This window comes from Halyomorpha halys, unplaced genomic scaffold, assembly GCF_000696795.3.
Source record: "Halyomorpha halys isolate HHAL.00 unplaced genomic scaffold, Hhal_1.1 Scaffold75.1, whole genome shotgun sequence".
NCBI classification, from domain to species: Eukaryota; Metazoa; Arthropoda; class Insecta; order Hemiptera; family Pentatomidae; genus Halyomorpha; species Halyomorpha halys.
In genome coordinates, this window is record NW_027112173.1 from 138,426 (window position 1) to 165,945 (window position 27,520).

The following is a 27,520-nucleotide window of genomic DNA, read 5'->3' on the forward strand; positions in this document are numbered from 1 at the left end:
TATATATATAAAACCACAATTATCAAATAGATTTGACTAATTTCTTATTCAAGCAACTGTAATCACAAAGTTTTTTTATAGTAAGCTTAATGATGTTCCTGTAGTGAATGGGTATAAAGTTGCATTAATTAGCCGAAATATAAATTCTTAAAGTCAACCACTATCCACTTCCATGGTGAACAATGGGAGACAATACTACAGCAAATAAATCACCTATTGTCAGTGCTGGATATTTGTGGGTGTAAATTCAAATACACAGGGGGCACATATATTTTTATCAATATGTATTGATTTATTATTATGTTAATATATTTATCTATATAAGTAACCACAGTAAATTGTATTAGAGTGTGATCCTAAAGCTGGGGAACTCGGAAACTTTGTGTTTGTAGTACTGTTTTTTTGAATAAAACATTTTAAAAAGTTGTAATTTTCACATCCACCTAATGTTATTCTATGATTAATTACAGTTCTATGCTGATATTTGAAAGCAGTTAATAATACAGCCATCTCTTCCAAAAATGTCATGCTCTAAACTTTTTCTACATGAATTAGATAACCTATAAACCATATTTTTACAAATATAAATTGGATAAACTATAAACTATTTCAATATAAATTGAATCTATCAACATACCAAACCTATGAACTTCATCTTTCTCGTTTGAAAAGTTGTTACAGGTTCTCAGACTTGTTCTGCAATATTTAACTTTCAAAGGGTTTTTTTCTTAAACAATGTTTTCAACATTACTGGATCTATTAATTTCTTGTTTTAACTTTGAAATTTCATACCTTTTTTTCTTAATTTCATTTTCTGAAAAATTTCTATTGGTTTTAGGAGTTTTTTTAATTTTGAATAAACAGGACAAAAATTAAAAAAAAATTATCACCTAACATTGCTATGCTTTGATTCACATACACAAGCTTTGCACTTGTTTGTACTTTCAGATAAGTCAATGTACTGATTTCATTTCTTAGTTTCGCAAATCTCGAAGTTTGTTTAGTCAAGTTATTTGTTTTAACATCCTAAAAAATTAATATACAATCATAATACAAAATAATAATCATGTTATATCTTATATAATGGGGTGTACAAAAAAATTTCTGTTTTTCAACCACACATTTGTATTGTTATTTCTTTGATATAAAATACAATTAATACTTAAAGTAGAGTCCATTGCTATCTACCATCATGAGCCATCTGCTTGATCCCATGCTCAAACCATTCTTAGGGATGGCTGTCAAAGAACTCTTGGACCAAAATTTCAACTTCCTTAAAATTATCAATTTTTTTGCCTTGAAGGAAATGGGCCATGGATTGAAACAATTAGTAATCCGATGTTACGAGGTCTGGACTATATGGTGGATGAGGCAGGAGTTTGAACCTATGAAGTTCTTTAAACTTTTCTTTGGTTCGACAGGAAGTGTGAGGCAGTTGTATCTCCACTGCTAAATTGTTCAAACCAATGCTGCGCAGTTCACAGTCAAGGACACCTTCCCCTTTATATTTAATAATTTCATGAGTTGCTTCAGCGGCTGTGAAATTTTTTTCCAGTAATGCCTTAAAATTACGAGAATTTCGTAGGATGCTGTCATGTTTCTTCTTTGAAACAATTAACTTAACCGAGGCTTTTTTTTAAAGAAGTCCAATGGGATTAAATAAGCTTAGAGAATGCTCTAAAGGAACTAATAAATATTGGTAAGTATTAAATAGGATTAAAATATTTACAGTCCTTTGAAATCTTGAATTTGATAAAACAGTCATTTTTTATACACCACATTATCATAATATACTATATATTATGAATGAATGTCATAAAAATATAGTTAATGATTGAAATATATTCAAATCCTATAATGTAAGAACGTTGACCATTTGGGTCCTTTGGGGGTACTATTTTTAACTCATAATAATATTATACTTACTGTATTTCTTTTTTTAATAGCTTCCTCAATAAACTTTTCCTTAATTATACCTATGGGTAATTATAATTTTGTTCTGAAATGATTTAAAACTATAATCTAACTCATAGATGCATGAACAATTTTTCTGTTCTAAATCTTGTGTATCGCTTATATCCACATGTTTTATGATGGTTTTGAATAGTGTTGGAACAAGCCATATATCTCCACCATTACAAAGTTCTTTCGCTTTTTCAGAATGATTAATATTGATTACTCACTTATATAAACATTGAAACTACGATATCTGTCACAAAGTGTTTGCTAAATATATCAATTCGCTTTTTTAGAGAGAAAGAGGAATTATAACTTTTATTTAAAAAAAAACTTGTTATGCTGTATTATACAGGCGATTTTTTCAAAAATATCTACTAGTAGTTTATTTTATCTTGACATGAGAAAGGATTCAAAGAGCTTGCTGAACATTTGGATAAGTTTATAGAGGCTAAGGGAGCTTATAGAAACTAATATATTGTTAATTTAACAATTCTTATTTCATGGCTTTATGTATTATGAATAGATTGTTATTTTTTGATTTAATTTGTTGTGATGAGATTATTACCTTTTTTTTGTTTTGTTCAGGAGATATCATCGGCCCCATTTTACCAAAGGTACCAATGTGCGAAGAAGACATTCTAGGAAGATTTGGAAAAGGGACTGATGTGACAGTCTTTGAGTTCAGTGTAAACCTCCTTCATCTTCACTATCTAAGGGTTACCAACAAATTTAAACCCTCCCTTCTAAGAACAAGTCTTGAAGAGTCTAACACGCTTTATGCTCATATCATGAGACGCTATGATCATAGGGGTTGGTTCTCAAATTGGGATATAGAGCAACCTAGTGTATGGTAATTATCATTATTAGAATAACATATTTACAAAAAAAAAGAAAATAATTCATTACACTCTATAGGAGATATTGATATGACTGAAACTAGCAAATACCCTTGAATTCCCTTATTGACAGAAATAAATGTATAGCTCTTCCTCCATTACAGTTTATGAGGATAGGTAAACTAGTAAAAATCACTAAAACAAATAAACTAAGCTTGTAACTATAAAATATTTTATAATCAAGAAGTTCGCTGGGGAGTGCAGTCAGGGAAGAAAATAACAGTAAATGTAAACTTATTTTAGAAGGATAATTATTTCTTAATTGTTTTTCTTGACCGTAAACCAGACTTTCTTCTTCTGTTTCAATTATTTATAAGTAATATAAACTTATTTTAATTTGTGTAATTGGCGTTTCAGCCTTAGTTATAGACTTTCATCAAGGAGATGTGCTCAGAGATTCTGAACAAGAGGTAACCCTACAATATCATACACTGTATCCCATGTTCCATTCATAACTTTAATTTCTCTTATATTAGTGAAAACAAAAACCTTAAAACTACATCACACACCATTAATATTCTCGTTTATCGCAAAACCCTATCACCTCTAAACTTTCCAAACACTTCTTATACACAAATTATTCTTTATCTACGCCTTTGGATATTCATGTATTCATCCCTAGCCTATTCTTAAATTTTCTAATTTATTATAGATCCTCGCATCTTCGACTTTCTTTTCTCATTATCAACATTATTCTGGGTTTTTTTTGCAACTCCTTATATCAATAATTTTAATATTTTAATTATATTAATTATTTTAATTTCATCCATGTTTTGCCTCTTTCATTGTCATTACACTGGATATTTTAAATATTCTTAATCCCAGAGTCGTTCTGAATACATGGACATATTACTACAATGATGGTCAACTTAGGCCGAAACATTGACATACATTAAAATTATTTTACATTTACAGTATATTTTCTTCCTTGACCACACCCCACAATTAATTTTTCCTTATTTATATCTATGGTCAACAATATCTCCATCATTATGAATCTACACAGTTTATTATGAAATTAGTTTTAACAAATTCTATCCCAAACATCATTTATATACAGTTTTAATTGAAAACTAACTAAGAAATCTTTTTAAGGCTTACTGCATGGGTTATCAGAGCATTGAATTTTGCTAATTATGGAGACTGGGAAAATATCATCTACATAGATAGGAAGATATTTAACCAAACTGCTCTGTGGTTGACAACCAACCAATCACCAACAGGAAGTTTCATTGAGACACCTGCATTTTATAACAGCCTAGATTCCAAGATGGTAATTATTATTCCATGAAATTTATGATACCAATAACAATATAAATTAATTCTTTTTAAGTACTGCTCGATGAAATTTAATTGTATACTGAATTCAGCATGGGTGCAAAGAGTTCTCACATCTGACATAACTCTTTTCTTACATAAAGGGGGCATGCATACAATCGATGCATGCAATATAAGTATTTAACTGATATGAAATACCTTAAGTAGAATAAATTTATATGACAATGAAAAAGAATATGGTTCATAATAGAATCATCAAGAAAAATCATAGTTATTTTTTGTTGAACTATTTTCTATTGAAATTGTCAGCCATTGATAGGTTAAAATGTTCAGGTTAAAATCTCATAAATCGATTTTTATTGGTCATCATATTTGATATGTCATCCCAATATTTCAAAATGACTATGAAGATGACTGATGGTGGTGGCTAGAATTGAAATATCTTTTACCCTATATCTTTCTCCGTCCAGATAGTCCTGGTCCATAATTCTTAGTCTATCCATTTCTTCCTTCATCTGCCTGATGTATCCTCCTGAGCTTTTGTATCCTCAGATTTTTTGGAATATTTCCTTCTTTAGTCTTTCTGGCACCATTCTTACTACATGTCCGTGGAATTTCAGTCTCTGACCATTATTTCTGTTTCTAGGTCCTTCGTTTCTTAGTAGATTTCTTTTTTTTTTTTTTTTTAATATTATTATAAAATATTTAACAAAAACCTCAAGTTTAAACAAAACCTAAGAGTTACACCTTTGTTTTAAAAACAATTATGGTCTATTTACATATTAAGCTTCCTTCTCAAATGTAGAACATTATTAGATCCAAAGTATAGGATAAAACATTAATGATCTTCTATAACTGAACAACCCAGGGTGCCCTGAAAATCAGATCTACTTTTGAGACTCATGACACCTTACTTAAAAATTTGAAATTTTGTAAACTTTACAAAAATTGCTTCAGTTTTTCACTGAACTGGAATATAAATCTGATCCATAGGATATAAGAGATATTTGATATAGTTTTATTACTAATAAAAATTACTTTTATGATTGTATATTATAATCTACTAAATTAGCCATAATAATTAAATCTGTTGTAAATAATATTGTTGTCAAAGCTATAAGCAAACCTTTTAACTCCGTAACTAGATATATGGAGTTATGAGATTTGCTCATGACAAAGACATATTCTATAAAACTATTATTTTCAAACAGAAAGACAAACGATCGTTGACAGCTCATGTGATTCTTGGCTTATTATCATGCTTACAATTACTCGAAGGCAGGACCAGAGTTGAAGCAAATAAAGCGATCATCAGGGGAATACAGTATTTAGAAAAAAGATTACCTGATGAACCGTACCCACTGGCATTGGTGACTCTAGCTCTATATACTGCTCAGAGTGTTGTAAAGGAACAAGCATTTTTCAATCTAGAAAGGCTTATAAATCTTTCAGAAGGTAATTTTTAGTGTAATAACTGTAATTGCAACTGACCCTAAGGGTGGGACTCCCCACTTGTATTTTTAATAGATTAGGCATATAAAAATCATCAAATATTTATTTTAAAAAATTTAGATTGCTTCTATAAATCGTTGAAATGATACTGATCCTCAACTTTTTCAGTAAAATTTATTTATTAGCGTTTTTACAAATATTATAGTTAAAAAAAGAATGTAGATGAGAAATTAATTTAAATTAGCGATAATTAGAGTTAATAATAGAGGAGAAAGCAAATATCTGATATGGACCAAAATTATTCATATTCACAATTGCCCAACCAACTCCTTCACCTGAAGCTATGTTAATTTATGTTATACTACTTATAACCTTTTCTTATTATTTTTTTAAAGAGTATATCCTCCTATATTACTAATAATTAATTTTTTCCAGGTGATTTGGTATATTGGTCTCAGGAAGGCATTCCTCCAGTGCCCATAAAAATACAAAATCAGAGACCCTTTTTAGGACCAAGGAATTATACTGAAGGGATTAGTGAGAGTATCGAAACCACTGCTATTGCTCTTCTTTCATCACTAATGAGAGAAGGGGTCACTCCGCAAGCTGATAGAATAGTCTTGACTCTCAATTCATTGCGAATGACAAATAATGGTTTTGTATCAATGACTGTATGTATATATATCTCATAATTCTTATTTATTTGACATAATACTTAACATCCAAGATGTTGATATAATCTTTTTGGTTTTCAGGATACTGTTTGGGCACTTGAAGCCTTAGTGGAATATGCAAATAGAGCACGGATAATGGAGCTTACCAAACTCGAAGTGAATTTAAACAGTGGTGTTGACCCTGATTTTAAACATATAATCCATATCACGAATTCTACATTCAATAATGAAGATATATTTGAGGTTATTATATTATTTTCTAATTTCCAATGAATTTATATTTTAATCAAAAATTGTAATATTATTATTTAGAATTAATTCATTAAGAAGTTGACTGATCATATATCATCTAAGTTCTCTTGTTGAAGTTCACAAATTTTGTGATTTTTTTTTAAATGAAACTATTATCCTATGTTACATATTCCCTCAACTACTTTTCAACTTCAATAATTTTTTTTGTTACAAACTTTTATGCTTTAGATAGTTTTATTTTATGAAACATCTCCCCACAAATTTTCATGAAACTCAGTTAGCAGATGTGAAAAAAAACTGTTTACAGACAGTTTTTGTGACAAAACATAGAAAAGTGTAGCAAAAAAGTATGCTCTCAAGTAATTAATGAAACACATGAACTTTGACCTTTTTCATTTTGTTTTAAATCTTTTTCCATGCTGGATGTGATTCTGAAAAATTATTTGAACTAAAAGTTTAATTAGGGCATTTATTACACTGTTTGTATCCTAGCACTAGCTGTGTCTAATGTTAACTATTTTAATAATGTAATATTTACAACATTTAAAGGCTTCACATTTTAACAAATAATATCTTTTGTTTGATTGATAGTTAAAACATATTTGGGGCCACGTTAATATAATAGGTAAAGGAGCTGGACTTGCCCTTGTTCAGATGGACGTGAGTTATGGAGTGGACTGGGAACCTCTGAAGGACAATCCATCCAGAGATAACTTTAATCTAAGAGTGAGGGAGTTTTATTCTCATGAACGGAATAAGTCAGCGATAACTATTGAAACATGTATGAGGTATGCAGGTCACAAATCTTGAGTGTTATTAAAATTTAGCATGACATTAGAACTTACTTTTGCTATCTTTAATATTCAGACGTTTACGTGAAGAACGCACTGGAGGAGCTGTACTTGAAGTTGAAATTCCTTCTGGTTATAGACTTGTAGAGACAGAAGCCATAAGGCAAGGATACAGTGTTCCTCATTTTGTCGATGCCAGAACAAAACCAGGTCTTACCCTTTGGATTTTTGATCAGGCATGTCTTTTAATATGTTATAAAATAATATAGTTCAAGTCTTATGCTCTTAATACACTATCTAATCAATGAAAACAGGTACCACTAGAAGAAAACTGTTTCAATCATACTGTAAGAAGGTGGCATCCAGTAGCTAATATCTCACTTACGAGGCAGGCATTGCTCTATGAAGTGGCAGCGAGAGGTGAGTTGTATCTTGTTCTAAGAGCTAGTGCATAAGATCTATTCTTGCATTGACTATGATTTGCTTGGCTGGCAAAACCTAAACCTGGCTACCTCCAGTGATTTTCTCTGTATTTGTCATTTCTCCTTGCATCTCATGGTATGGAGCAGCGACAAATAATTTCTAAATTATTTAATTCAATATAACTGTGACATTGTGGCCCTGTTGATACCAAAATTAGCTGAACATCAAACAAGTAGTTTTAGAAATGTAAGGCTTTTATTTTGGATTCTTACAAAAATTATTTTACTAATTATAAATGTTAATACTTAATCATCCAACTTCTAATCAATCCTTCAAAGTACATGAATACCAAAAGAAAAGAAAATGTAAAAAAACTGAAAAGTAACTCTACATAACACATAGATTATTTTATATGTATCAATGTACATAATTATATATTGAAAGTATAATAAAAAAATTATCACTAATTATAAGTTCTGAATTAAGAAAAAAATATTTATAAAAACTGGTCCAACATTATTACATAGCCTTGTTAATTAAACTCAATCACAAATTAAAATGGATTAAGAAACAGTTAGGTTGTCTCTTGTAATTATTTTATGCTCAGTAAGATTCTGTTTTTCTTTCCTTCTATCTCTTTCTCTCTCAGGTTTCCCAAACTTCGCCTACTGATACTTCTCTCTCTCTCTCTCGCTCTCTCAAGTGTTCTCAGACTTTAAACCAAATAATTAACTTATTGTAATGCTTATGTAAAAATCATTTTAGAACCTGACATGTATTAATAAAATTATCTAAAAGAAAGTATTATAAAATAAAGGAGAAATTATCTGTTGGATTTGGTCATTACAGAAATTTAAAATCTGCTACCAAAGAGATTCTAACACCTGGATCCTGAAAATTATTTTTTTTTATTTACCAAAAGGTGAATCATAAAAAAGAACAAGCTCATTTTGGTTTGTGATTTGTTTTGAAGAAAAGAGCAGTTTTATCCACCTCTACATCAGAACCTAGTATTGCACACAAGGATTAGCATTCGAGCCATTTCCTTAATTGACACAAATTATAGTGATAATAATTTTTTTTTTATAATATAATTATTATATCTGCTTTAGGCAGATTGGGAGAACTATGCAATATCTCCAAAATGGAGCTTATTCTAATTATTAAATAAATCCTTATTTAAATGTAAATGCTATTCACAAAAGTTATCTTTTATCTGAAATAACTAAATGAACAAATCTTTTATAATTTTTTTAAATAATCTAATATTTTCACTTGGTTTCAGAGAATTTTGTACAAGTTTTAGTGAACTCAACATCTCTTTATGTTCTCAATATCTGTGAAGTCTGTGGCTCTTATCAGTGTCCATATTGCCCTTATTACAATAGATCAGCCAAGATGCATATACCGACATATACCTTTATTTTAGTCATAATTTTACTAATTGAATTCCTTTAGAGTTTTGTAAATATTATTATGTAAATAAAAAGTGAAGATAGGTTATGGAAGGAGAAAAAAAGCAGATTATACTTAAGATTAAAAAGAAAAAAAATTATTGTTGTGGCTAATAAAGATATCATCTAATCTTAAAAAATTAATAAATGTGTGTTGGTTTTATAAAAATATTATAAGAAAATTTGTTTTAATCTATAAGAGATAACTGAGTTAGCCTTTCTCTTACACTCAAGACTTCCATGTAGTATTTAAACCAGGTGTTAAAATGAATAAGTAAGCATTTCATGCCAAATACTGGGCTACTATTATTATTGTATGATTGTTATTCCCATTCTGAAGTTTATAAATATTGAAAATTATGATTATTATCAAGGGGTAAAAAAATAAACGCTTATAGAGGTATTTTATAAGAAAGACATTTTCTCCCTAAACAAAAAAAATATTGAATACCGAATCAATCAGCAAACATATCTATTTAAGATTCAGTGTTACCATTAACTGAAAAAAAAATTCAAAAATTAAAATAAATAAAACCAAATTTATACAAAATAAAGATTTAAATTTCTATGTTTGCCATTTTCATTTATTATTTTGATTCATTTTGTTTTGCATTCAAACTTTTCCTAGAGAATAAATTTTAAAAAAGCTACGTTTCACCTTACCTGTCTTGGAGTGAAAAAAATGCATCCCTTCATGATGACTTGTATTTGTTATATTTTTGTTTCTAAATTTGTCTTTATTTTCTCCATTTGACACTATTAGTGTTGATGTTTTCCTTTGAGTAATAGTTATCAGATTTTAAATTGTTTCCTCTTTTTATGTAGTTCAAATCTATTAGGAATAAACAGTTAAAAACATTTCTTTAAAATATGATAAAATGTTTTAATTATCATATGATTGAATCACGTATCATGTTTTATGTATGATGTCACTTGGTTTTAATGTCTTTATATGATTCAAGAAGGAAAGATGCGCTAAGGTACAACAATATATAGGTCATGTGGATGTTTCCAACCTTTTCTCTCCCAAAAGAGGAATATATTGTGCATAAAAAATATACTTCTAAGAAGCAAAGAAGGATGAAAATAAAAATGGCAAAAATACATAAATCGATAAAAAAAAATATATTACTTATCAGATTAAAAGGTTATTACATTGAAGAAACACTGTTTATACATTCCGAGAACTATAAAAAATGTTCATATAAATTTTTGTTTTTAAATCGTTATCAAATATAATTTTTTTTGTTGCTCGCCCATTTCCACAATGATACTAGCAGAGTCAGCCACTTATAAACCTTTATGCTATTTTACCAAGAAACCCAATATAGATTTACTTCAACCCCTCCCCACTCCTATCCTAAACAATGATTAATAAAGACTTGAAGTACATGATCTATTAGAAAAAATAACATTTTTATTGAGTAGCGCAGAAAGAGAAATAGGGAAATAAATTTACTTTTGGTGATATCTTAGCACCTTTTGGTATTTTATCATCATATTTATAATTTATCATATTAATCATAAATATTTTAAAATTTAATCTCTGATTCAGTAACAATTTTTCAGTTTATATATTTTTTAATTTTTAAGAATAGGAAAGGCTATACTTTTTAGAACCATACCTACTGTAAGCAATAATTTTTATCAATAACTTGACTTTACCATGATGTAAAAAGTAGTGTGGATATATTATGTATAAACCATTTCTGATTTTTTCTTTGTATATTTTTTATCTTAATGTATTATTTCTGTATTATCAAATTTAATATTACTTTTTACTTGTATAGAATAAATTTGTTACATTTGCATGTAAATATTACATCTTGCTATAAGAATAATAATTGTTATCTGTGTCTGTTTTCCATAAATTTATCTCATTCAACAATTTACTGGAAAGGAGAGAAGTACTATGGATAGAATTATAAATATAGTTAAATGTTTCGATACTTATTTAAATTTCTGTATGTATTAATTTTTAACATTTGTAAGTAAATTTTCCTATAAATTAAAGTAAATACCAAATTATATATAATGAGGCAAAGTAATATATCTAATTAAAAAATTCTTTGAACGAGAAAATATATAAACCTTCAACAATAAATTTTATTTTCTTACAAAACAATCAATCATTGATTAATCTAACATATATAGTGTAAACAAATTTACAGTAAATCTAGTCTATCCTTTGAGTAAAGAGCCAGATTAAGCCATGAAGAGGCCCATAGGTATGACTACCATCTGCTGAGTTCAGGGCAAAATAATATGACAGGTCCCTTCCCACTCTATATTTCATGTGTTTTATATAAAAAATATCAAGATTAGGGTTTATTATATGAAGTCATTATGTATTAATGAATAACATACATGTTTATAAATTATGTCACAGTCAGAGTATGATGAAGACACAGGATATTATTATTTCTATTTTTAGTTTACTCTTAACAGGATCCTCCCAAGAGCCTGGACCCCAGAGATTCTGTCCCCCTTCTCCTTCCGATGGTGAGCCTGACTCTAGAAAATACAAATACTGTGGCCCTTCTCCTTTTTTTGGTTTAATAAACTTTAGCGCACAAATATAAATAGACGTACAACAAAGTAAAGCATTGAGTTCAAATCTAATTTTTAATTGAGTCCATAAACCTGACCTTGTTTCACCTATATTTGATATGAATTCAATTACAGGTCATTCAGTGTTTGGATTACAGTTTTTTCTGGCCTTCACAAAGAGGAATAACAAGTTACGATGTGGAATGCGAAGAACAAAGTTAACATCGCAATCTAACTCAATATTTTAATAGAAAGATTAATTTTTGTAGGAAGATAGTCCAGGGAGCAGTGGAAGATACAAAATAGTAAAATAATTACTTATTGTTAAACAACAATGATTTCATTTTGCAAATGACTTCAGAATCAATAGACTCTGAAACCACTTGCACTCAGGCCTGTTGAAGCCCTGCAATTGGTTACCTATATCTATAATGCCACCCGGACTACCTTTCTATGATCAATATTTTAATGTTTACATATTTTGATATGCACCTTACTAAAAACCTATGGCGCATCACCAATAAGCTAATGGCATATACAAATACATTGTTGTACTCATAAACAAAGACAAAAAAATTGGCCAACTCTTTATGTTCCCAACAAAGGGCCAGCCAATCTTACCTGACTGGTCAGAAATTTTTACTGAATACTTCGAAATGCAATTGAACTGTTAACTTTACTAGGCCTACCGGAATGAAACTGCCATTACCAAATTAACTAACAAACTATTCATTTTAAAAGGAATCAAAGTGTTGAGTACAATACAAGACATTTTCACAAGCTACTAAGCATATATCAGAACTACAATGGAATATAAATGCGAAATCTCACAGCAAGTTACACCAACAGCTACACTTGAAAGTCAGGCCCAGATCGAATCTCTCGAGTATCGAAAGAACTGACATTCTTTGAAATTCAAACACAGTGTACACATACCGACAGGTAACTCCTAGAAGCAGTACAGACCAGAGTATGACTGAAAATCCATCTCACGACGATGGCACATTCCAACAGTTTCAAAACACCATTCGATTAATTAGAAATGAGTGAACAAAAATATAGATCTCTCCAATTATAAATATAATGCAAATAAGTTGCAGAAAAGAACATCAAGACAGTGCTGAATTATTATATATTTAACTTTTCCAAATCTGAAACAGGACCAGTGGATAATGGAAAAAGTTTAATAAACTTTTCAGTACCTTGAAGTTTCAAATATTCTATACAACAAGGTTCTATTAAAAAACCAACTTCTTGCTAGTTATGAATGATGATGATTGAAAAACTACTGCATCAATTTCAAAAGTCGTAAACAGCATTGTGAATATAAAACATCGCCAAAACATACCTATTCTTTACTTTGATTCAAGCAGTCACAAAAACATACAAACTAATAAAAAAATTAAAAGGTGAAAGATCTAACATGAAGCCTATAAGTTATGTAGATTATAATTCAATGACAATAACAAAATAGTAGAATTAGCAGTGGGTAAAACATTAGGATAATTAATTCCGCTTTTAATCATAACATGATAACTGCACAGGATATTGCTTTTTGTAACTTATAATAAAAAATTAAAAAGGCTGGATTTGTCTTTACCTGTCTTGGAATGAATAACAAGTGTCCCCTCATGATGAATTGTACTTTTTATACTTTTTTTTTTTTTTATTTGTCTGTATTAAAATATTTTCTTCATGTGGACACCATTACTCTAAAGATTTTTCTTTTTCTTTTAATCATGACGATATGTTGTGTTCAATGTTTTTAGAAATAGACAGTTCAAAACATTTTAAAACTACATTAAAAACACATGATTTAATTACCAGATGATTGAAATCAAGCGTCATGTTTTCTGTGTGATGTCACTTTGTTTATTTGTTTTAATGTTTTTATGTGCTCCAACATAAAAAGGAAAGAAGGGTTATCTATTATACAAATTACCAACCTTTTCTAGCCTTACATTAAAAAGGTCAAAATATATTCTGTATGTTAATAAAAAAAAAGTATTACAGAAACAAGGAAGGATGAAACTAAATTAATAATAAAATATATTATATTATATTGTCTAATTAAAAAATTATTACTTTGAATATGCACTATAATTTACGAGAAAAGGGCGTACCCAGGACCAAAAATAGGGGGAGCAATCAGGTTGTGACATTTCATCACAGAAAAGGCGAATGAAACCAAAATTTCAAGAAAATTATATATAACTTTGCTTATTATAAATAAAGTATATGTTTGATAATTATATATAAAGCAGTGCTTTATTAGTTATTACAATCACCTATTTCCTTTAATTTTTTTTTTTTTTCGGCAAGACTCCCATTGGAGTCCTATACTGCCTTACCATGGTTGGGGGTCAAAGTTCTTCATTTTGTGGGACCGCCACTCAATGAAAAAAGTCAACGTCCCAGGCCGGATTCGAACCGGCACCGCCAATAGACATCAAATTGGTAAGACTGTATTTTAACCACTGAGCTATCAGCGGCCCAAAAAAATTAACAATTTATTTTTCCACTTCTAGGGGGGGCAGCTACCCTCCCTGCCAGGTATGCTATGTGTTGATACTCACAAAAATTAAATATTCACCACTGTTTGTTCGTGTGTGTAATTTACATTCTTAATCTCCATAATATCTGCACCAACCACCACCTCTGTCCTTAGATTTTCTCCGAAATCTTCTTTTTTTTAACTTCAACAGTCTGTGAATGGAAAACGGACGTCTGGGCTAGAATCTTCAAGATTATATCAATACTGGTTTTAAATTCTTTTTAGTCTAAGAAAAAAAAGTCATATAACGCAACATGGTTCCGTATCCAGGACTCATATTATCTCTTTCACTTAGTCCGATTCTCATCTGTCTAAGTTGAAATTTACTGCCTAAGTCTTACCCTTTTAAGTTCATTGCTATAGCTATTTTGGTAACACAAGCAGTTTTTCTTTCTTTACCGATTTCATTCTTTTGATTTACAATTAGTTACATCAGAGCCGTATTACTGATGTTCATGCACTTCATTCCTAGATCAACAAACATCATCGGATTGGTTACAAGATTGCCAGTGCCATTAGTATTTTTTTTTATTAATTAATTAGTCATCAACGGTCATACATTCCGTGAGAACAAGGTTTTGTCTATCTTTCTCAATATTTCTGAATATCTTTAAGTAATCAGTAGAAATGTCCGATCAAAATGATCAAAATTTCTTTATGTCATGAGAATAAGCCAGAAATTTTTTATAAGGCCCATTTATAAACTATCGAAGTCGCTTTATTTTTTGGCACGTGGTTAGTTAAAAACAGAGTCACACACCAATATTCTTTTCGGTAAATCACTACTACACTCCTTTTAGGAACCCTCCATTAATTTAATAAGAAAATTAAATTATTGAAGTTTCATGCGCTATTTGAAATCGGAAAGATTATACCTGGAACAAACAGAAGTTCAGTCATAACCAAGGGAGGTTATAACAGAACCTATCCGATAATGTACGCGTCAAAATATTCATCACCATTCGAGATGCAGTGATGGCATTTCTACCAATTAGATGTAATGAAATCTATTGGGCAAAATGAACTACATTGTAATTGTAATTGTAAAATAAATAACTAAATTATATTTTGGATATGTGTCCTTAAAAAAAAAAGAAAAATAATAAAAGTTTATTAATGTACGTCCCTGCTATTCATCACTGTGAAATAAAACAGTGCGACATCCACACTTGTACTTGTTTATTGTTTTTTTATATATGTATTACTGTCTGTATTTAAAGTGAATAAAAGCCTCACCAGTTATTGTTTAATTCAGGCACATTCAAATTCATAACAGTCTATTTGGAAGTAAAATCCTTGATTGATTTGGGAATTGAATTACAAATTCTTTGTAAAAGCCAGTTACGACTGTGGTGTTCATTATTCTAAACTCAAACAATCTTGTCGAGGTTGATGTATTACCAAAAGACACATACAGGATAACAATGAAGAAACTAGCGCCAATCAACTGGTAATCGCTGGAAGTTCCTAGTTTGGTTTCAAGAGCTGTAATTTTTTTCACAATTTTAGAACAAAAATAGTAGCCAATTATGGAGATTTCACAATCATCAACTATTACTTCTCAAACAAAGATAGTTTACACTTTATGTACAACATACATAGATGTCATTAGCTAACTAAAAAAGAAGCATTCAGTATGCAACACCATTAAGACATTCATAACCTCAGTAAAATCAAATCAGATAGAGACTCGCTTGTTTAAGCAACGTAGAATAGTAATTCATTAAAAAATCTCAAAAGCTTTACGGATTAGATACATAGGTACAGGCTGCTATCTAGGTTAGAAACATATATTCTTAGTAATTACCCGATTTTGTTCTGTGTTTCATTGTTTGAAATACAGAATGCGTTGGTGATGACGAACATTTAAGAGAACGAGAAAAAGAAATAAGAACACATGATCTAAAAAATAGATATATACAAATTAAGCAACTTCTTTGTTCCAGTGTTAAAGTTATTTTATATGGGAAAAAATGTAATGAATGTTCATAAAATTTACATTTGAAATAGTTTTATACATTTGGCTAATTAGCATACATTTATACAAATTAAATTAGTTATTTAAAACAAAAAGAAAAACAAATGAACATGTGTTAAAACATTTTTCGAATCATAATTTATCGAAACTGACAGGATGTGGTAGTTCATTTTCATTTTACAACTACTAATAAATATATTATTGAAATCAAAATCACAAAATTATACCATGGCTAGACCGTTCGAGAGGCTAAAAGGCCTCAACATTGCTGCCTTGATTGAAGAAGCAGTGAGTACTATCAATCCCGAAAAAGGCCTTACACACGAAGAAATGGTTGACTACGTTTGTCAAAAGTTGGGCTTCGAGCAATCTAGGGTCCAAACCAAAGTCAACGAGATACTCTCCCTAGGAACTCAGACAGGAGCATTGATTGTCACAGACGGTATGAACTATGTCCTCAACGATAACAACAAACTCCGAAGGCTGGCCTTGGACGCAGGAAAGAGGCCGAAAATAGCGGGAAGGAGGAGAGAAATAACCAGGAGGAGACACGGACAACGCAGAAAATGAAAATACAAAGGATAATTTAATGGAAGAATTAATATAGTGAACGTGAATAAATTGTTTTGTTTCAGTAATTGTAAGTACTTTATCATACTACTATATGCTCATTCTATTTAGAGCGAGCCTAATATATATAGAAGCTTTGTGCCATAAATATGGGAGTAATAGTTAAAGATTAGGAGTTACCAGAGACCATCACAACTGACACAACTGGGTTTCTGTAGTAAAGTATATAACAAGTTAACTCATAGAGTTTGAAACAATCGAAAATAGTTATATATTTAACATATACTAAAATTCTTAACGATTAATTTTATTGGAGATAAAATAAGAAGTATTTAAGATTTTGGAAAGTAAGAATCAATACAGGAGGAATTTGTTTTCTCGTGACGAAAAAATTCAACTCCATCTTGTCACATACATAGATGAAAGTTACGTAATAATTAGTTATGTATTGTAAATAATAGATAGTCACCGTCATAAAATGGTTAAATAATAATCTAGGACGGGTTGCTCGTGAGATAAATATGGATCTTAACCTATATTCACCAATAATTACTATTTTGGTTTTAAGGTTATGTCACAAAAGTTTTTAAATGTTTAAAACAAAGGAAGTATTTATGACATCTGAAATTTCCGAATGTGTCTTAATTTCTCAACTAATATTAATTAGTTATGATTTTAATCATTTGAACCGTTAAAATAGGGTTCCTAAAATAATGTTTGGTCGATTCATTTTCCTTTCAAAGAGCAACACATAATGATTTAGAGCTCAGTACTCGAATATGTGGTCCCAGGAGTTAGGAATCCAGTCATCCACTAAGGTACTGTACTGGTGCAGTTCAATTTTACAATTGAAGTACAGAGTAGTGAAACTAAAAAAATTTTTTTAACTGCAATGTTTATCATTTGATCATGAGTCACTCGCAATAACAGTTTATCGATATTATTCTTCTCAAACAAAGATTTCTTAAAAATGTATAAAAACCCTAAAGAGCTAAGAACTTCAATTCACAATAAAAGTTTGATAATACGTCTAATGACCTCAATTACAGATATACACATATGCAATCCCAACTGCAACTAGCTCATTTATCAAAAATATTTTCTCTCAGAACTCTGAAGCTACGTACGCACATGCGCTCAGAGCGTTTGATGTATACAAAATTCACTCATTCTTCACTTTTACACTTACACGAGAAACTGATGCATAAGGTTAATTAAACTTTCTTTTGACCATTCCAAATATAATTGCTACTAAAAACATTAAAAAACTATATTATGTTCACAATAGATAATTTGGTTGCATAAGAGCCTGAAATCCACAATTTCTCAACGGACTACAGAAGATGGAAGTTTCATCATTTGTTAACATATTGGATGAATATGATATCCATAAAACCATTCTTCACCTGTTAACATTGATGAAATAATTGATATTTGGTGTTCTAGTTGGTTTTGGTAAATCCCGAAATCATGAACAGGTTATTAGTGTCGATCTTAGTGGTTTTAGGTTACAGGTTGGTGGTTAATAGGAAGGGTAATATTTAACTGGTGCGTTGGAGGTAGCAGCTGTTCAAGATCAGAGTAGGTGAGAACAGTAGGGCCTATTTGCAAGCGGGTAAGAGAAATTCCCTCCGTGCGGCAGAATGTAGGACCATAGTTTTACTACTCTTGATTAGTCTGAAATCACACAAATCACTATCCACAATAGATCAATTGGTTGCATTGTAAGCATAGTTCGACAAATATTATTCGAATGACGAGAGACGATTACTTTTTATTCGTCACTTTTCTACTCGAATAATCAATTATTCGTACAAAAACATATGAATAACCATCCGAATACTTTTTCATTCGTCATTATTTTACACGAATAATCAATTATTCGTACAAAACATATGATTAACCATCCGATTACTTTTTTATTCGTCATTATTTTACGTGAATAATCAATTATTCGGGCAAAATAATTCGAATAATCATTTGAATACTTTTATATTCGTCCATTTTATAGAAAAATAATCTCTTATTCCAAAAAATTAAATGATTAACCATCCGAATAAATTCGTATCTGTATAAAAACGACATTTTTTGTCTTACAGCTAGACAAAGATATATTTTATGATCGTGTATATATTAATTTTAACTTTTCTGATTTCTAACATATAAGGGTCTCTTTTTATGTTTTGGGATATGTAGAATATGAAAATACTATCAACTTATTTTAACTTTTCTGATTTCCAACATGTTAGGGTCCCTTTATGTTTTGAGATATGCAGATTTCTTATCTTAGTTAAAATAAATCGAAACTCGATCATAAAATCAATAGCATTTTCATTTTTGGTATATATTGAAACATATAAAGAGACCCTAACATGTTAGAAATCAGAAAAGTTAAAATAAATCGAAACGGGATCATAAAATCAATAGCATTTTCATTTTTGGCATATATTGAAACATATAAAAAGACCCTAACATATTAGAAATCAGAAAAGTTCATATAAATCGATACGCGATCTTAAAATCGATAGTATTTCCATATTCTGCATTCCCCAAAACGTATAAAGGAATAAATCAATACGATATCTTAAAATCGATATCATTTTTTTATTCTGCATTCCTCAAAACGTATAAAGAGACCCTAACATGTTAGAAATCAGAAAATTAAAATTAAATTGATGATGCGATGTTAAAATCGATAGCATTTTCATATTCTGCATATCCGAAAACCTAAAAATTGGCCCCTATATGTTAGAAATAAAAAAAAATAAAATAAATCGGTATGGGATCTTAAAATCGATAGCATTTTCGTTTTGTACTCGTCTGAATATGTAAAATAGGACCCTCATACATTAGAAATTGAAGGTGGTAAAAAAAATAGGTGAATTTAAAAAAAAAAATCAAATTTTTATTCGAATAGTATGTATTCGACTAATTTTGTATTCAAATAATTTTTCATTCGACTAATTTTTTATTCGATTGAAATTGTATTTTAAATATTCGAAAAAAAAAGTATTCGGATTGCTTAGTCGTATTTTATTCGAATAAAAATTTAATCGTCTCTCGTCAATCGAATAAAAAAGTATTCGTCTCTTGTCAATCGAATAATTTTAGCCCAATTCTGATTGTAAGCCAGATCAGTGGTGTCTCACTGGGTAGCGTCCTTAGCCCTACTTTATTCTCACTTGCTATAAAAGATCTGGGACTTAGCAAACCAAGAGTCGTCAAACCTTTACTGCTAACAGATGACTTAGCGATTGCTAGTAGGCACATTCAGATGTATTCCCATACTCACCAATTAGGTTTAAATCCCTAATCACTCAGGATACAAAAGTGGTTGTAAATTATGTTTCCGAATTATTTCCTGCGATAAACCATCCCAAACACAAATGTATTTTCCAATTATCTTTTCGGTAGCAGACATACTCCTTTAGCAGAAAGAATCGCTTCAACTATCTTAGCACTGAAACCTTAAAATTCAAAATCCAACTTGGACGCTCTCTGGCCATACTGGCCTTTTCCGAAGCATATTGCCCCAACGTCTACTCTGTTGCTGTTGCGTAAGGATGTAGAAAATAGTTTTACAACACTTTTTATTTATGTGGAGAACATTAGACCTGCCATCTTTCCAATTCTTTCACGTTAAGATATTTACTGTGTCCTGGTTGGGTAAGAAAATCGGGGAAAAAAGAGCGTAATAGTCTCTCTAGCAGCAGTCGGCGAGCTCGTTTCCAAAGATAACCGTTTATGGAAAATGACAATATATGAAACCCAGACTAATCTTGGTCTGAAGCGTTCAGAGAAAGGATCGAATTCTTAAAATGAGTGGCTATCCCAGATTCATATTTCTTAAAATTTTTATTGAGCACAATGAATCTGACATCAATACGATTATTCATTACAATTGAATCCCTGGTTACGAAAGACGGGGCCGTTGAGATTCAGATTTGGAATGATAAGTGTATATCAAACATGTTCCGTTTTGATATTATATTTTGAAGAAGATATGACAAACGTTCTATAAAAATTATATATTTTCATTTCTTAAAATATCCTGAATTTTTAAATTGTATGCAAGTTACACAGGTATAGAAACTATGAAACGTTATTAAAATCAGCCATATTTTTATATTTTTTTAAAAAAGAAATATGTGAGTTTAAATTCTCCAGAGCATTAGGACTGCTCTCGAAGCGACAGATGTCAAAGCAAAAAGGAAGGGCCTGCATATAATGGGGAAAACCCAAGATTATGCTGCTGGGAAAGAAGCCTCTGGACCAAAGTATGTAATGGGCCCCTATAATTTCGAAGTGGTAAGAGGTTTTTCTTACCTTGGCTCTATTATCAATGGAAACCAGGATGAAGAAGAAGAAGTTAAAAGCAGAATTGCTGCTGGAAATAGAGCCTATTTCTCCATTTTAAGGCTAATCAAAAGCAACCTTGTTATCTGTATCACCAAATTTGCCCTGTACAAAACGCTGATAAGGCCAGTCGTCGCATAGGGTGGCGAAACTTGGATCCTGAGCAATAAAAGCATTAACCTGCTAGACAGGTTTGAAAGAGTAATTCTGAGGAGAATCTTAGGACTCGTATGCCAGCATGGTAATTAGCGAAGAAGGAAAAATGGTGAGCTTTTTGGGCTCTATAAGGAATGTAGCATCTCCTCGTACCTAAGGATACAGAGGCTTAAATGGGTTGGGCATGTAATGAGGATGAGCGAGGAAAGAGTGGCTCATAAACTGTACAGTTATGTTCCTGACGGTGTGCGGCAACTTCGTAGGCCGAAGGGCCAATGGAGGGATGCTGTGAGGCGGGATCTGCGACAACTGAGGATCCCAGTTACCCTTACAGAAGATATAGAAAGATGGCTGGTGGCTGTTGAGCAGGTCAGGACAGCTTCATGCGCCTCTTGTGCCATTAAAATAAGAAGAAGAAGTGAATTTAAATTTTGGTTATATTGTTTTATTGACCTATTTACATGAATATTCTACACTACTGAAAAAAACTCACTTTGTGACTGATAATAAATACTTATATTAAAGCACACTTAAACTAAAACACGTATCCAAAGATTTGTTTTTATATTGGTCCAATAAAATGAACTTTGACATATTAATATAAATAATGCTGCCTTATTTTATAAGTGGCACAACATAAAAAAAAATTTTAATTTAATTTTGTTTTTGGCGTATTTTAAAGGTATAGAAACGAGCTATCCTCTTCCCGCTTCTGAAACCCGCAAAGACTAGATCCCAACTGGCCGACTACAGACCAATAAGATCGCTTCCGCACCTGGACAAGGTTTTTGAGAAAATTGTTCTTAATTACCTCAAAACCTACTCCTCTGAGGTAGAACTAATGCCACCGGAGCAGACTGGTTTCCAAGCCGGCCTCACCATCTGGCGAAACTACAAGCGGACGTAAGCAAGAAGATAATGAAGAACGAGGCAACAGCGATGATTCCAATAGACTGAACGGAAGCATTTGGTACAGTGTACCATAGTTTGCTATGTAGAACTCAAAAAAACAGCTATACACTCTATTGAGATCATTCCTGCAGCATCGTTCATTAAGGGTTCGACTCGGCGAAGTTATATACGGAGGAGTTCCACTCACCTGTGGAGTTCCCCAGGGGTCTGTGATTTCTCCAATATTTGTCTTAGTATATACGGCTGAAACTGTTGAAGCCAAGTACGACAAGGCTACTGTCGCTGCTAATGCCGACGATATAGCCATTTACAGGAGTTCAATGAATGCAGAGAAAACAGAGAGAGACGGCAGGCGAAGAAGGCTTGTACGGAAATAAACAAGAAACTGGAATGGCTGAATATTACAGTTAATCCTAATAAGACCAACTGTATTATTTTCTCCTTCTAGAAGAACAAGCATCCTCACCCTGAAGCCTATAAAGTGGCATAGTACAAGAATAGATCAATAGGTAGTATAGTATATCTGGGTGTTACCCTTGACAGACACCTGACACTAGTTCGCCACTGTAATAAGAAGATCAAGTAGGTGAGGAACAAGTCTTACAGGTTTAATCTCCTGCTAACTTCTAAACTTTCTCTCGGCCCTTAAATTAATAATCTACAAAAGTGTGCTGCTCTATGGAGGCCCTATGGTGACCAACATTGCACCTTCAACGGCCCAGAGGCGCCAACAGTTTCAGAGCGGTATACTGAGACTTATAGTGAGATATACTTCACTTCAAGACGGGCTATATACATACGACATTCCAACTACCGACGGTGTCAGAATTTATGTCGAGGAGATTTATCAAATCTTACATCAAATTTTTTGACAGCTGATGGCTGTCAGACAGCCACAAAGGTGGCAGACACACACAAACAGACTCAGACTCGACTGAGTACAAGTAACTAAATTATTGAAATCAACATACCTAGTGAGCCCCATCACCAACAGACTGACACATAATACAGACTTCCCAAATAATCAAATTTCCTCAGCCCCCTTTTAAAATGCCTTATCAGAATGCAGAAAAAAGATGGAGCTTAGAAGAAAAAAAAAGAAACAGGATGTGGTAATAACATTCCTACCACCTTCACGAATTACAAAAAAATAAACAAACTTTAATACTTATTAAAATTAATAAAAAAGTAAAATAGCGTTTTTAACACAAAAATTCTATTTAAAATACTTACATTCAGTCTGGGTAGCTCCGAACCGAGCTTGTTCCCCCACCTGAGGAGGAAAAACCAGGTCACCAGAAGATCCCGGTGCTTCTCTCACAAACACGTCACTGGTATCAAAAGCCATTGGAGGATCATTGAGGGCTTGAAGAGCAATCTGGTGTAATTTTCTAAATAAAATAAAAGAAAAATTGTATGCAAAATAGTGTATGGAGTTATTTTCAATACGCATTTGTGACCTTTTTAATCATGAAAAAGATGGTTCCAACTCAATATTTTATGTTTTACAGATACATGAACACTAACATTTTAGATTCCAGAGAGTTATTTTGACTGGAGAAATCAAATAAAAGATAGTGAAGTCCAATCACTACACTACAATCCTAAAGAGAACTAAAGCATTACTTTCACTTTGGAGCAACCTTAATGGTAAGTAATATTAAACAATCGGAAATTGTGGTCAATCTGCCGAATAATATCTCAATTAAGGAACAGTATTATTCATTCAAAAGGTGTCATTTGTAAATTAAGAGTAGCTACTGGCGCGGAAGAGGAAATGAACTGGACGTCGATTTTGACTTCATGGTTCACAGCTTCACACATTGTTGCACTGAAAAATGTTTCATTGTAAGATTCAGGTAGCACTGCTACTACTTAATTTAGTTTCTGTGCAATGCAAAAGGCACGCGGTGAGTAATTATAATTAATAATAGAAATGCGAAGAAAAATAATACTTTTGTTTTCACTTGTCTCTTTACGATTTTTACGAATTTTTTCGACAAAATTCTACACATTGGACAACTTCAAAGTTCTATAAATTAGAGACAAGGGGCAATGTGATCCAAAACATAATAACCAGTAATTAGTTATTAAGAAAACAATACTGAGTTAGTAAACGTTTACGAACTGCTGAGTCTTGGGTTTAACTGTTAACTGAAAAGTAAGTTGCTAGCTTCACTAGCTGTTTTTTGAATCGGCCTTCTTGATAATTTATGTTTTTTTCTAACTTTTTTTTATCCTTCGGAACAAGAGGATTGGGCACAATACTAAACGATGTAACTACAAATATACTGGTCGTTGGTTGTGAATATACATATGTATATTCTGAGAGTTGAGGTCTGGCTGTCTTATGTTATTTTTCTTAATGGCTATCTAACTTAAAAAGTACAGAGAATCTTTTTGGTCAATCTTTTGAAATATTTTGAAGTGCCAAGTTGGAGTGCAACTGACCATAAAATAAAGAAAAAGTAAACTATAATAAACTAGTGTTTATTTTTGAGAGTTCTATTACGACTTTAACACAGTTTTTATTTATTTTTAGAGCTACTGCACAACAAACGAGTAAAGTAGAATGAAGAAGAATCAAAGAGTCGATAATAATACAGATTTAGTACAGAGATTATTAAGTTGTTAAATCCACCAAAAACTGAGCAAGGAAACATTTCATCCGAAGAATTAGAGATATTGGAAAAATTTGCAATTGAAAAGGAATTATAGGCGATATAGATATCAATTAAATCTAAACCTACTGAAAATGTTATTTTTAAAAATATTAACCAATCCACAGCGAAGGTGATGTTTGCGTACTATATATTGACTGACTTCTCGGGAACATTCCTAATATTTTCATATCTATACTAAAATATCAGCTGATTTCATTGCAATAGCTAATATTAAGAAATTTATATAAATTGAGAAAAAAAAGAAAGAAATATATATAGGTTACGGGATGGCCAGGTACAATATCAGCCGTAAACCTAACTCCCCTCGTAAACAAACACGCAAAGTGTATATAAGAGGAATTAAAAGGCGAAATAAAACGGTGTTATTTCAGCAAGCTAGTGAGTCTTAACAGTGTCCCTTTTTTTTATTCTCATCACCAGACTTCACATAAGTTTTATTTTATTTTTTTAAGTGGTTTTTATTTTTTGATAAATAATTTAGAAGTGTATTTGATAATTAGCCAATCTCTAACAATTTATCTAAAACAAGGAGATATTTATGTTTTTTGATGTTATAAATTAATCTTAATTGAATATTCATTTCGAAACACTAGAAATTTATTTTTTTATTTCAAAGATTGCTTTTATTTGTTTCTTTTTTTGCTATATATAAACTTTATATTAGATTTAAAAATTTTATAACCTATTACCCATCCACGATCCTTTTTCCCGAAATTCTACTTCTCAACTGTTCAGTCAAGACTAATATCCTGAATTCCTGTCACATCAATGCACAATCCCTTATTGTACACTGCGATGAATTTTAGAAATATTTTCTTGACAATTTTCATCACATTATAGGAGTATCTGAAACCTGGCTAAAACCTTTTATCCCTTCCTCTTAGATTTCCCTACCAAATTACTCGTCCCTACGTCACGACATATCTGATCGCACCGGATTTGGTGTCGGATTATAAATCCATGAAAGTCTTAAGGCCAAAATCCTCCTACAGTCTCCTTCTCATGACTTCGCTCACATGGAATACTTGTTCATTTAAATTTGACAACTTGTTTGAATCCTCCCTAGTGTGTGTAATGTGTAAGTGGAACTTCAATTCTGGAATCGTGAGTTTCTCCATTTATATTTGATGAGTTGTGTCCGTTATAAAGGAGTGAAAGTCCTGATGGGGCATAAAATTAAGATATTGTCTATATCCCGAGTAGAAGGGTTCAAATGCACTAAATGTGTATCTCTTTAGCAAAAAAAACATTATAAAAATTGTCCGTTACAAGAATTTTAACTATACAGCCTTGTTTCGTACACAGTAACAAGTATGTCCCATTAATTGAATATTGAGGTTCATGGTAAACTCAATAAAATCCGTTCCTATGGGTCATATTATATAAAGCTTAGAACCTAACTCAATAAAAATTCAATCTGAAACAAAAAGAACTATCTCTTCAGTTGTATGCTGGACACCATGATAGTAAGCACAGGGGACTCCTAGCTTATAATAACAAAAGGTCCCTAATAAAAGAGACACAAAACATTTGTATAAATTATAAAAAGTACAGTTTAAGTTAGTAGTTCCTTAACGTTTTTCTCCATGTTGCTGGACTGAAAAAAAAATCGCAGTATCTTTGTCTAGCTAAAAACCAGTCAAAATATATAAACATTGCCATAATTATTCTTAGAGCAGTCGAGTATATAGAATAAGAAAAAACAGTGCAACGTAATGCGAATAATGCAAAGTATAATTGTTACTTTAAATTTAATTTGCTTTCAAATGTGTTGTCATATTTTGAGAAAGTTGCATTCACTTAAGAGAACCGCTAATTTAAGTAAGGTTAAAAAAATCAATTATTATACTACCTATACATTTGGTAATTGACTAAGTATTATAATTGTAAATAAACAAATGACCTGTTCATAGACTATTTTAATGATAAAATATAATTAATACATTTTAATTTTCTTAATAGAGTCGAATTCTGATAATTTCAGGGACCTTTTGATATTGATTGGTATGGCGCTGGTCTTTGTGAGGATGTAGGCTCCAACGAGGTCAAAGTTGATATCAGGGTAGAAACTCACCGCAGAGGACTTAGTGTATTTTCAGAAAACGTCAGCCTACCCTGGGGAGTCAACGATTCAATTACTGTAATTTATAAATATTTGTTAAAAAAAATAATTAGTATTAATAAAATAGAATAACGAAATAAACCTTAAATGTACGTAACAATAGTGAAATTTAAATAAATAGCTAAGATCCACAATAAACCCCCAAATGACCAACTACGGTAGTTGTACTAGTAATGGACGTTGCTATTCTAGTGATGCTTTGAGATTCAGCCCGAAATAATAAGATTTCAAGTTATATTTGAGATTTAACAGAAAAATCAAACTGAAAGGCTGCACTATAAGCTTTTAGTATACGTAATATAGTACTAAATTATTTTCATTAAAGAAATTATGTTTAAGGTTGATATAAAAGTACTAGTTTGGGGGAACAATGCTTGGAAGAGCTTCATCCACCAAAACTTCGGTGGAATGTGCACTGCGTTCAAACAGTATGCGCCAGAGGTTTCGAGAGTCGTATTT

The 27,520-nt window shown here is 31.1% G+C and overlaps 1 protein-coding gene and 3 long non-coding RNA genes across 15 annotated transcripts in view; 2 read left to right on the plus strand and 2 right to left on the minus strand.

Annotated features, from left to right (window-relative positions):
- The window catches only part of LOC106692883 (CD109 antigen), a 121,324-nt gene extending 110,186 nt beyond the window's left edge, over positions 1–11,138 (plus strand). For both annotated transcript variants that reach the window (XM_024360371.2, XM_014439114.3), the window contains exons 20-28: positions 2,545–2,809; positions 3,951–4,128; positions 5,345–5,588; positions 6,021–6,256; positions 6,341–6,502; positions 7,103–7,299; positions 7,379–7,538; positions 7,617–7,722; positions 9,011–11,138. In XM_024360371.2, the coding sequence (XP_024216139.1) occupies positions 2,545–2,809; positions 3,951–4,128; positions 5,345–5,588; positions 6,021–6,256; positions 6,341–6,502; positions 7,103–7,299; positions 7,379–7,538; positions 7,617–7,722; positions 9,011–9,183 (1,721 nt within the window). In that variant the 3' untranslated portion in view covers positions 9,184–11,138. The remainder of the gene's footprint in view (positions 1–2,544; positions 2,810–3,950; positions 4,129–5,344; positions 5,589–6,020; positions 6,257–6,340; positions 6,503–7,102; positions 7,300–7,378; positions 7,539–7,616; positions 7,723–9,010) is intronic.
- The window catches only part of LOC106692884 (uncharacterized), a 25,751-nt gene extending 12,204 nt beyond the window's left edge, over positions 1–13,547 (minus strand). For 10 of the 11 annotated variants that reach the window (XR_010844151.1, XR_010844149.1, XR_010844148.1 and 7 more), the window contains exons 1-5: positions 13,330–13,547; positions 9,843–10,011; positions 2,525–2,799; positions 891–1,026; positions 638–814 (exon numbers count right to left, since the gene is read on the minus strand). This is a non-coding gene — a long non-coding RNA (uncharacterized lncRNA). The remainder of the gene's footprint in view (positions 1–637; positions 815–890; positions 1,027–2,524; positions 2,800–9,842; positions 10,012–13,329) is intronic. The other variant, XR_001345009.2, reaches the window with a different exon arrangement.
- A 2,681-nt stretch (positions 13,548–16,228) lies between these two features.
- LOC106692879 (uncharacterized) lies at positions 16,229–27,504 on the plus strand. Its single transcript, XR_010844155.1, has 4 exons — positions 16,229–16,901; positions 22,026–23,905; positions 26,924–27,079; positions 27,401–27,504. It is a non-coding gene; the product is annotated as an uncharacterized lncRNA (long non-coding RNA).
- LOC112210597 (uncharacterized) overlaps positions 26,841–27,520 on the minus strand; it is an 11,884-nt gene continuing 11,204 nt past the window's right edge. Inside the window, exon 2 of the long non-coding RNA XR_002945225.2 lies at positions 26,841–27,054. This is a non-coding gene — a long non-coding RNA (uncharacterized lncRNA). The remainder of the gene's footprint in view (positions 27,055–27,520) is intronic.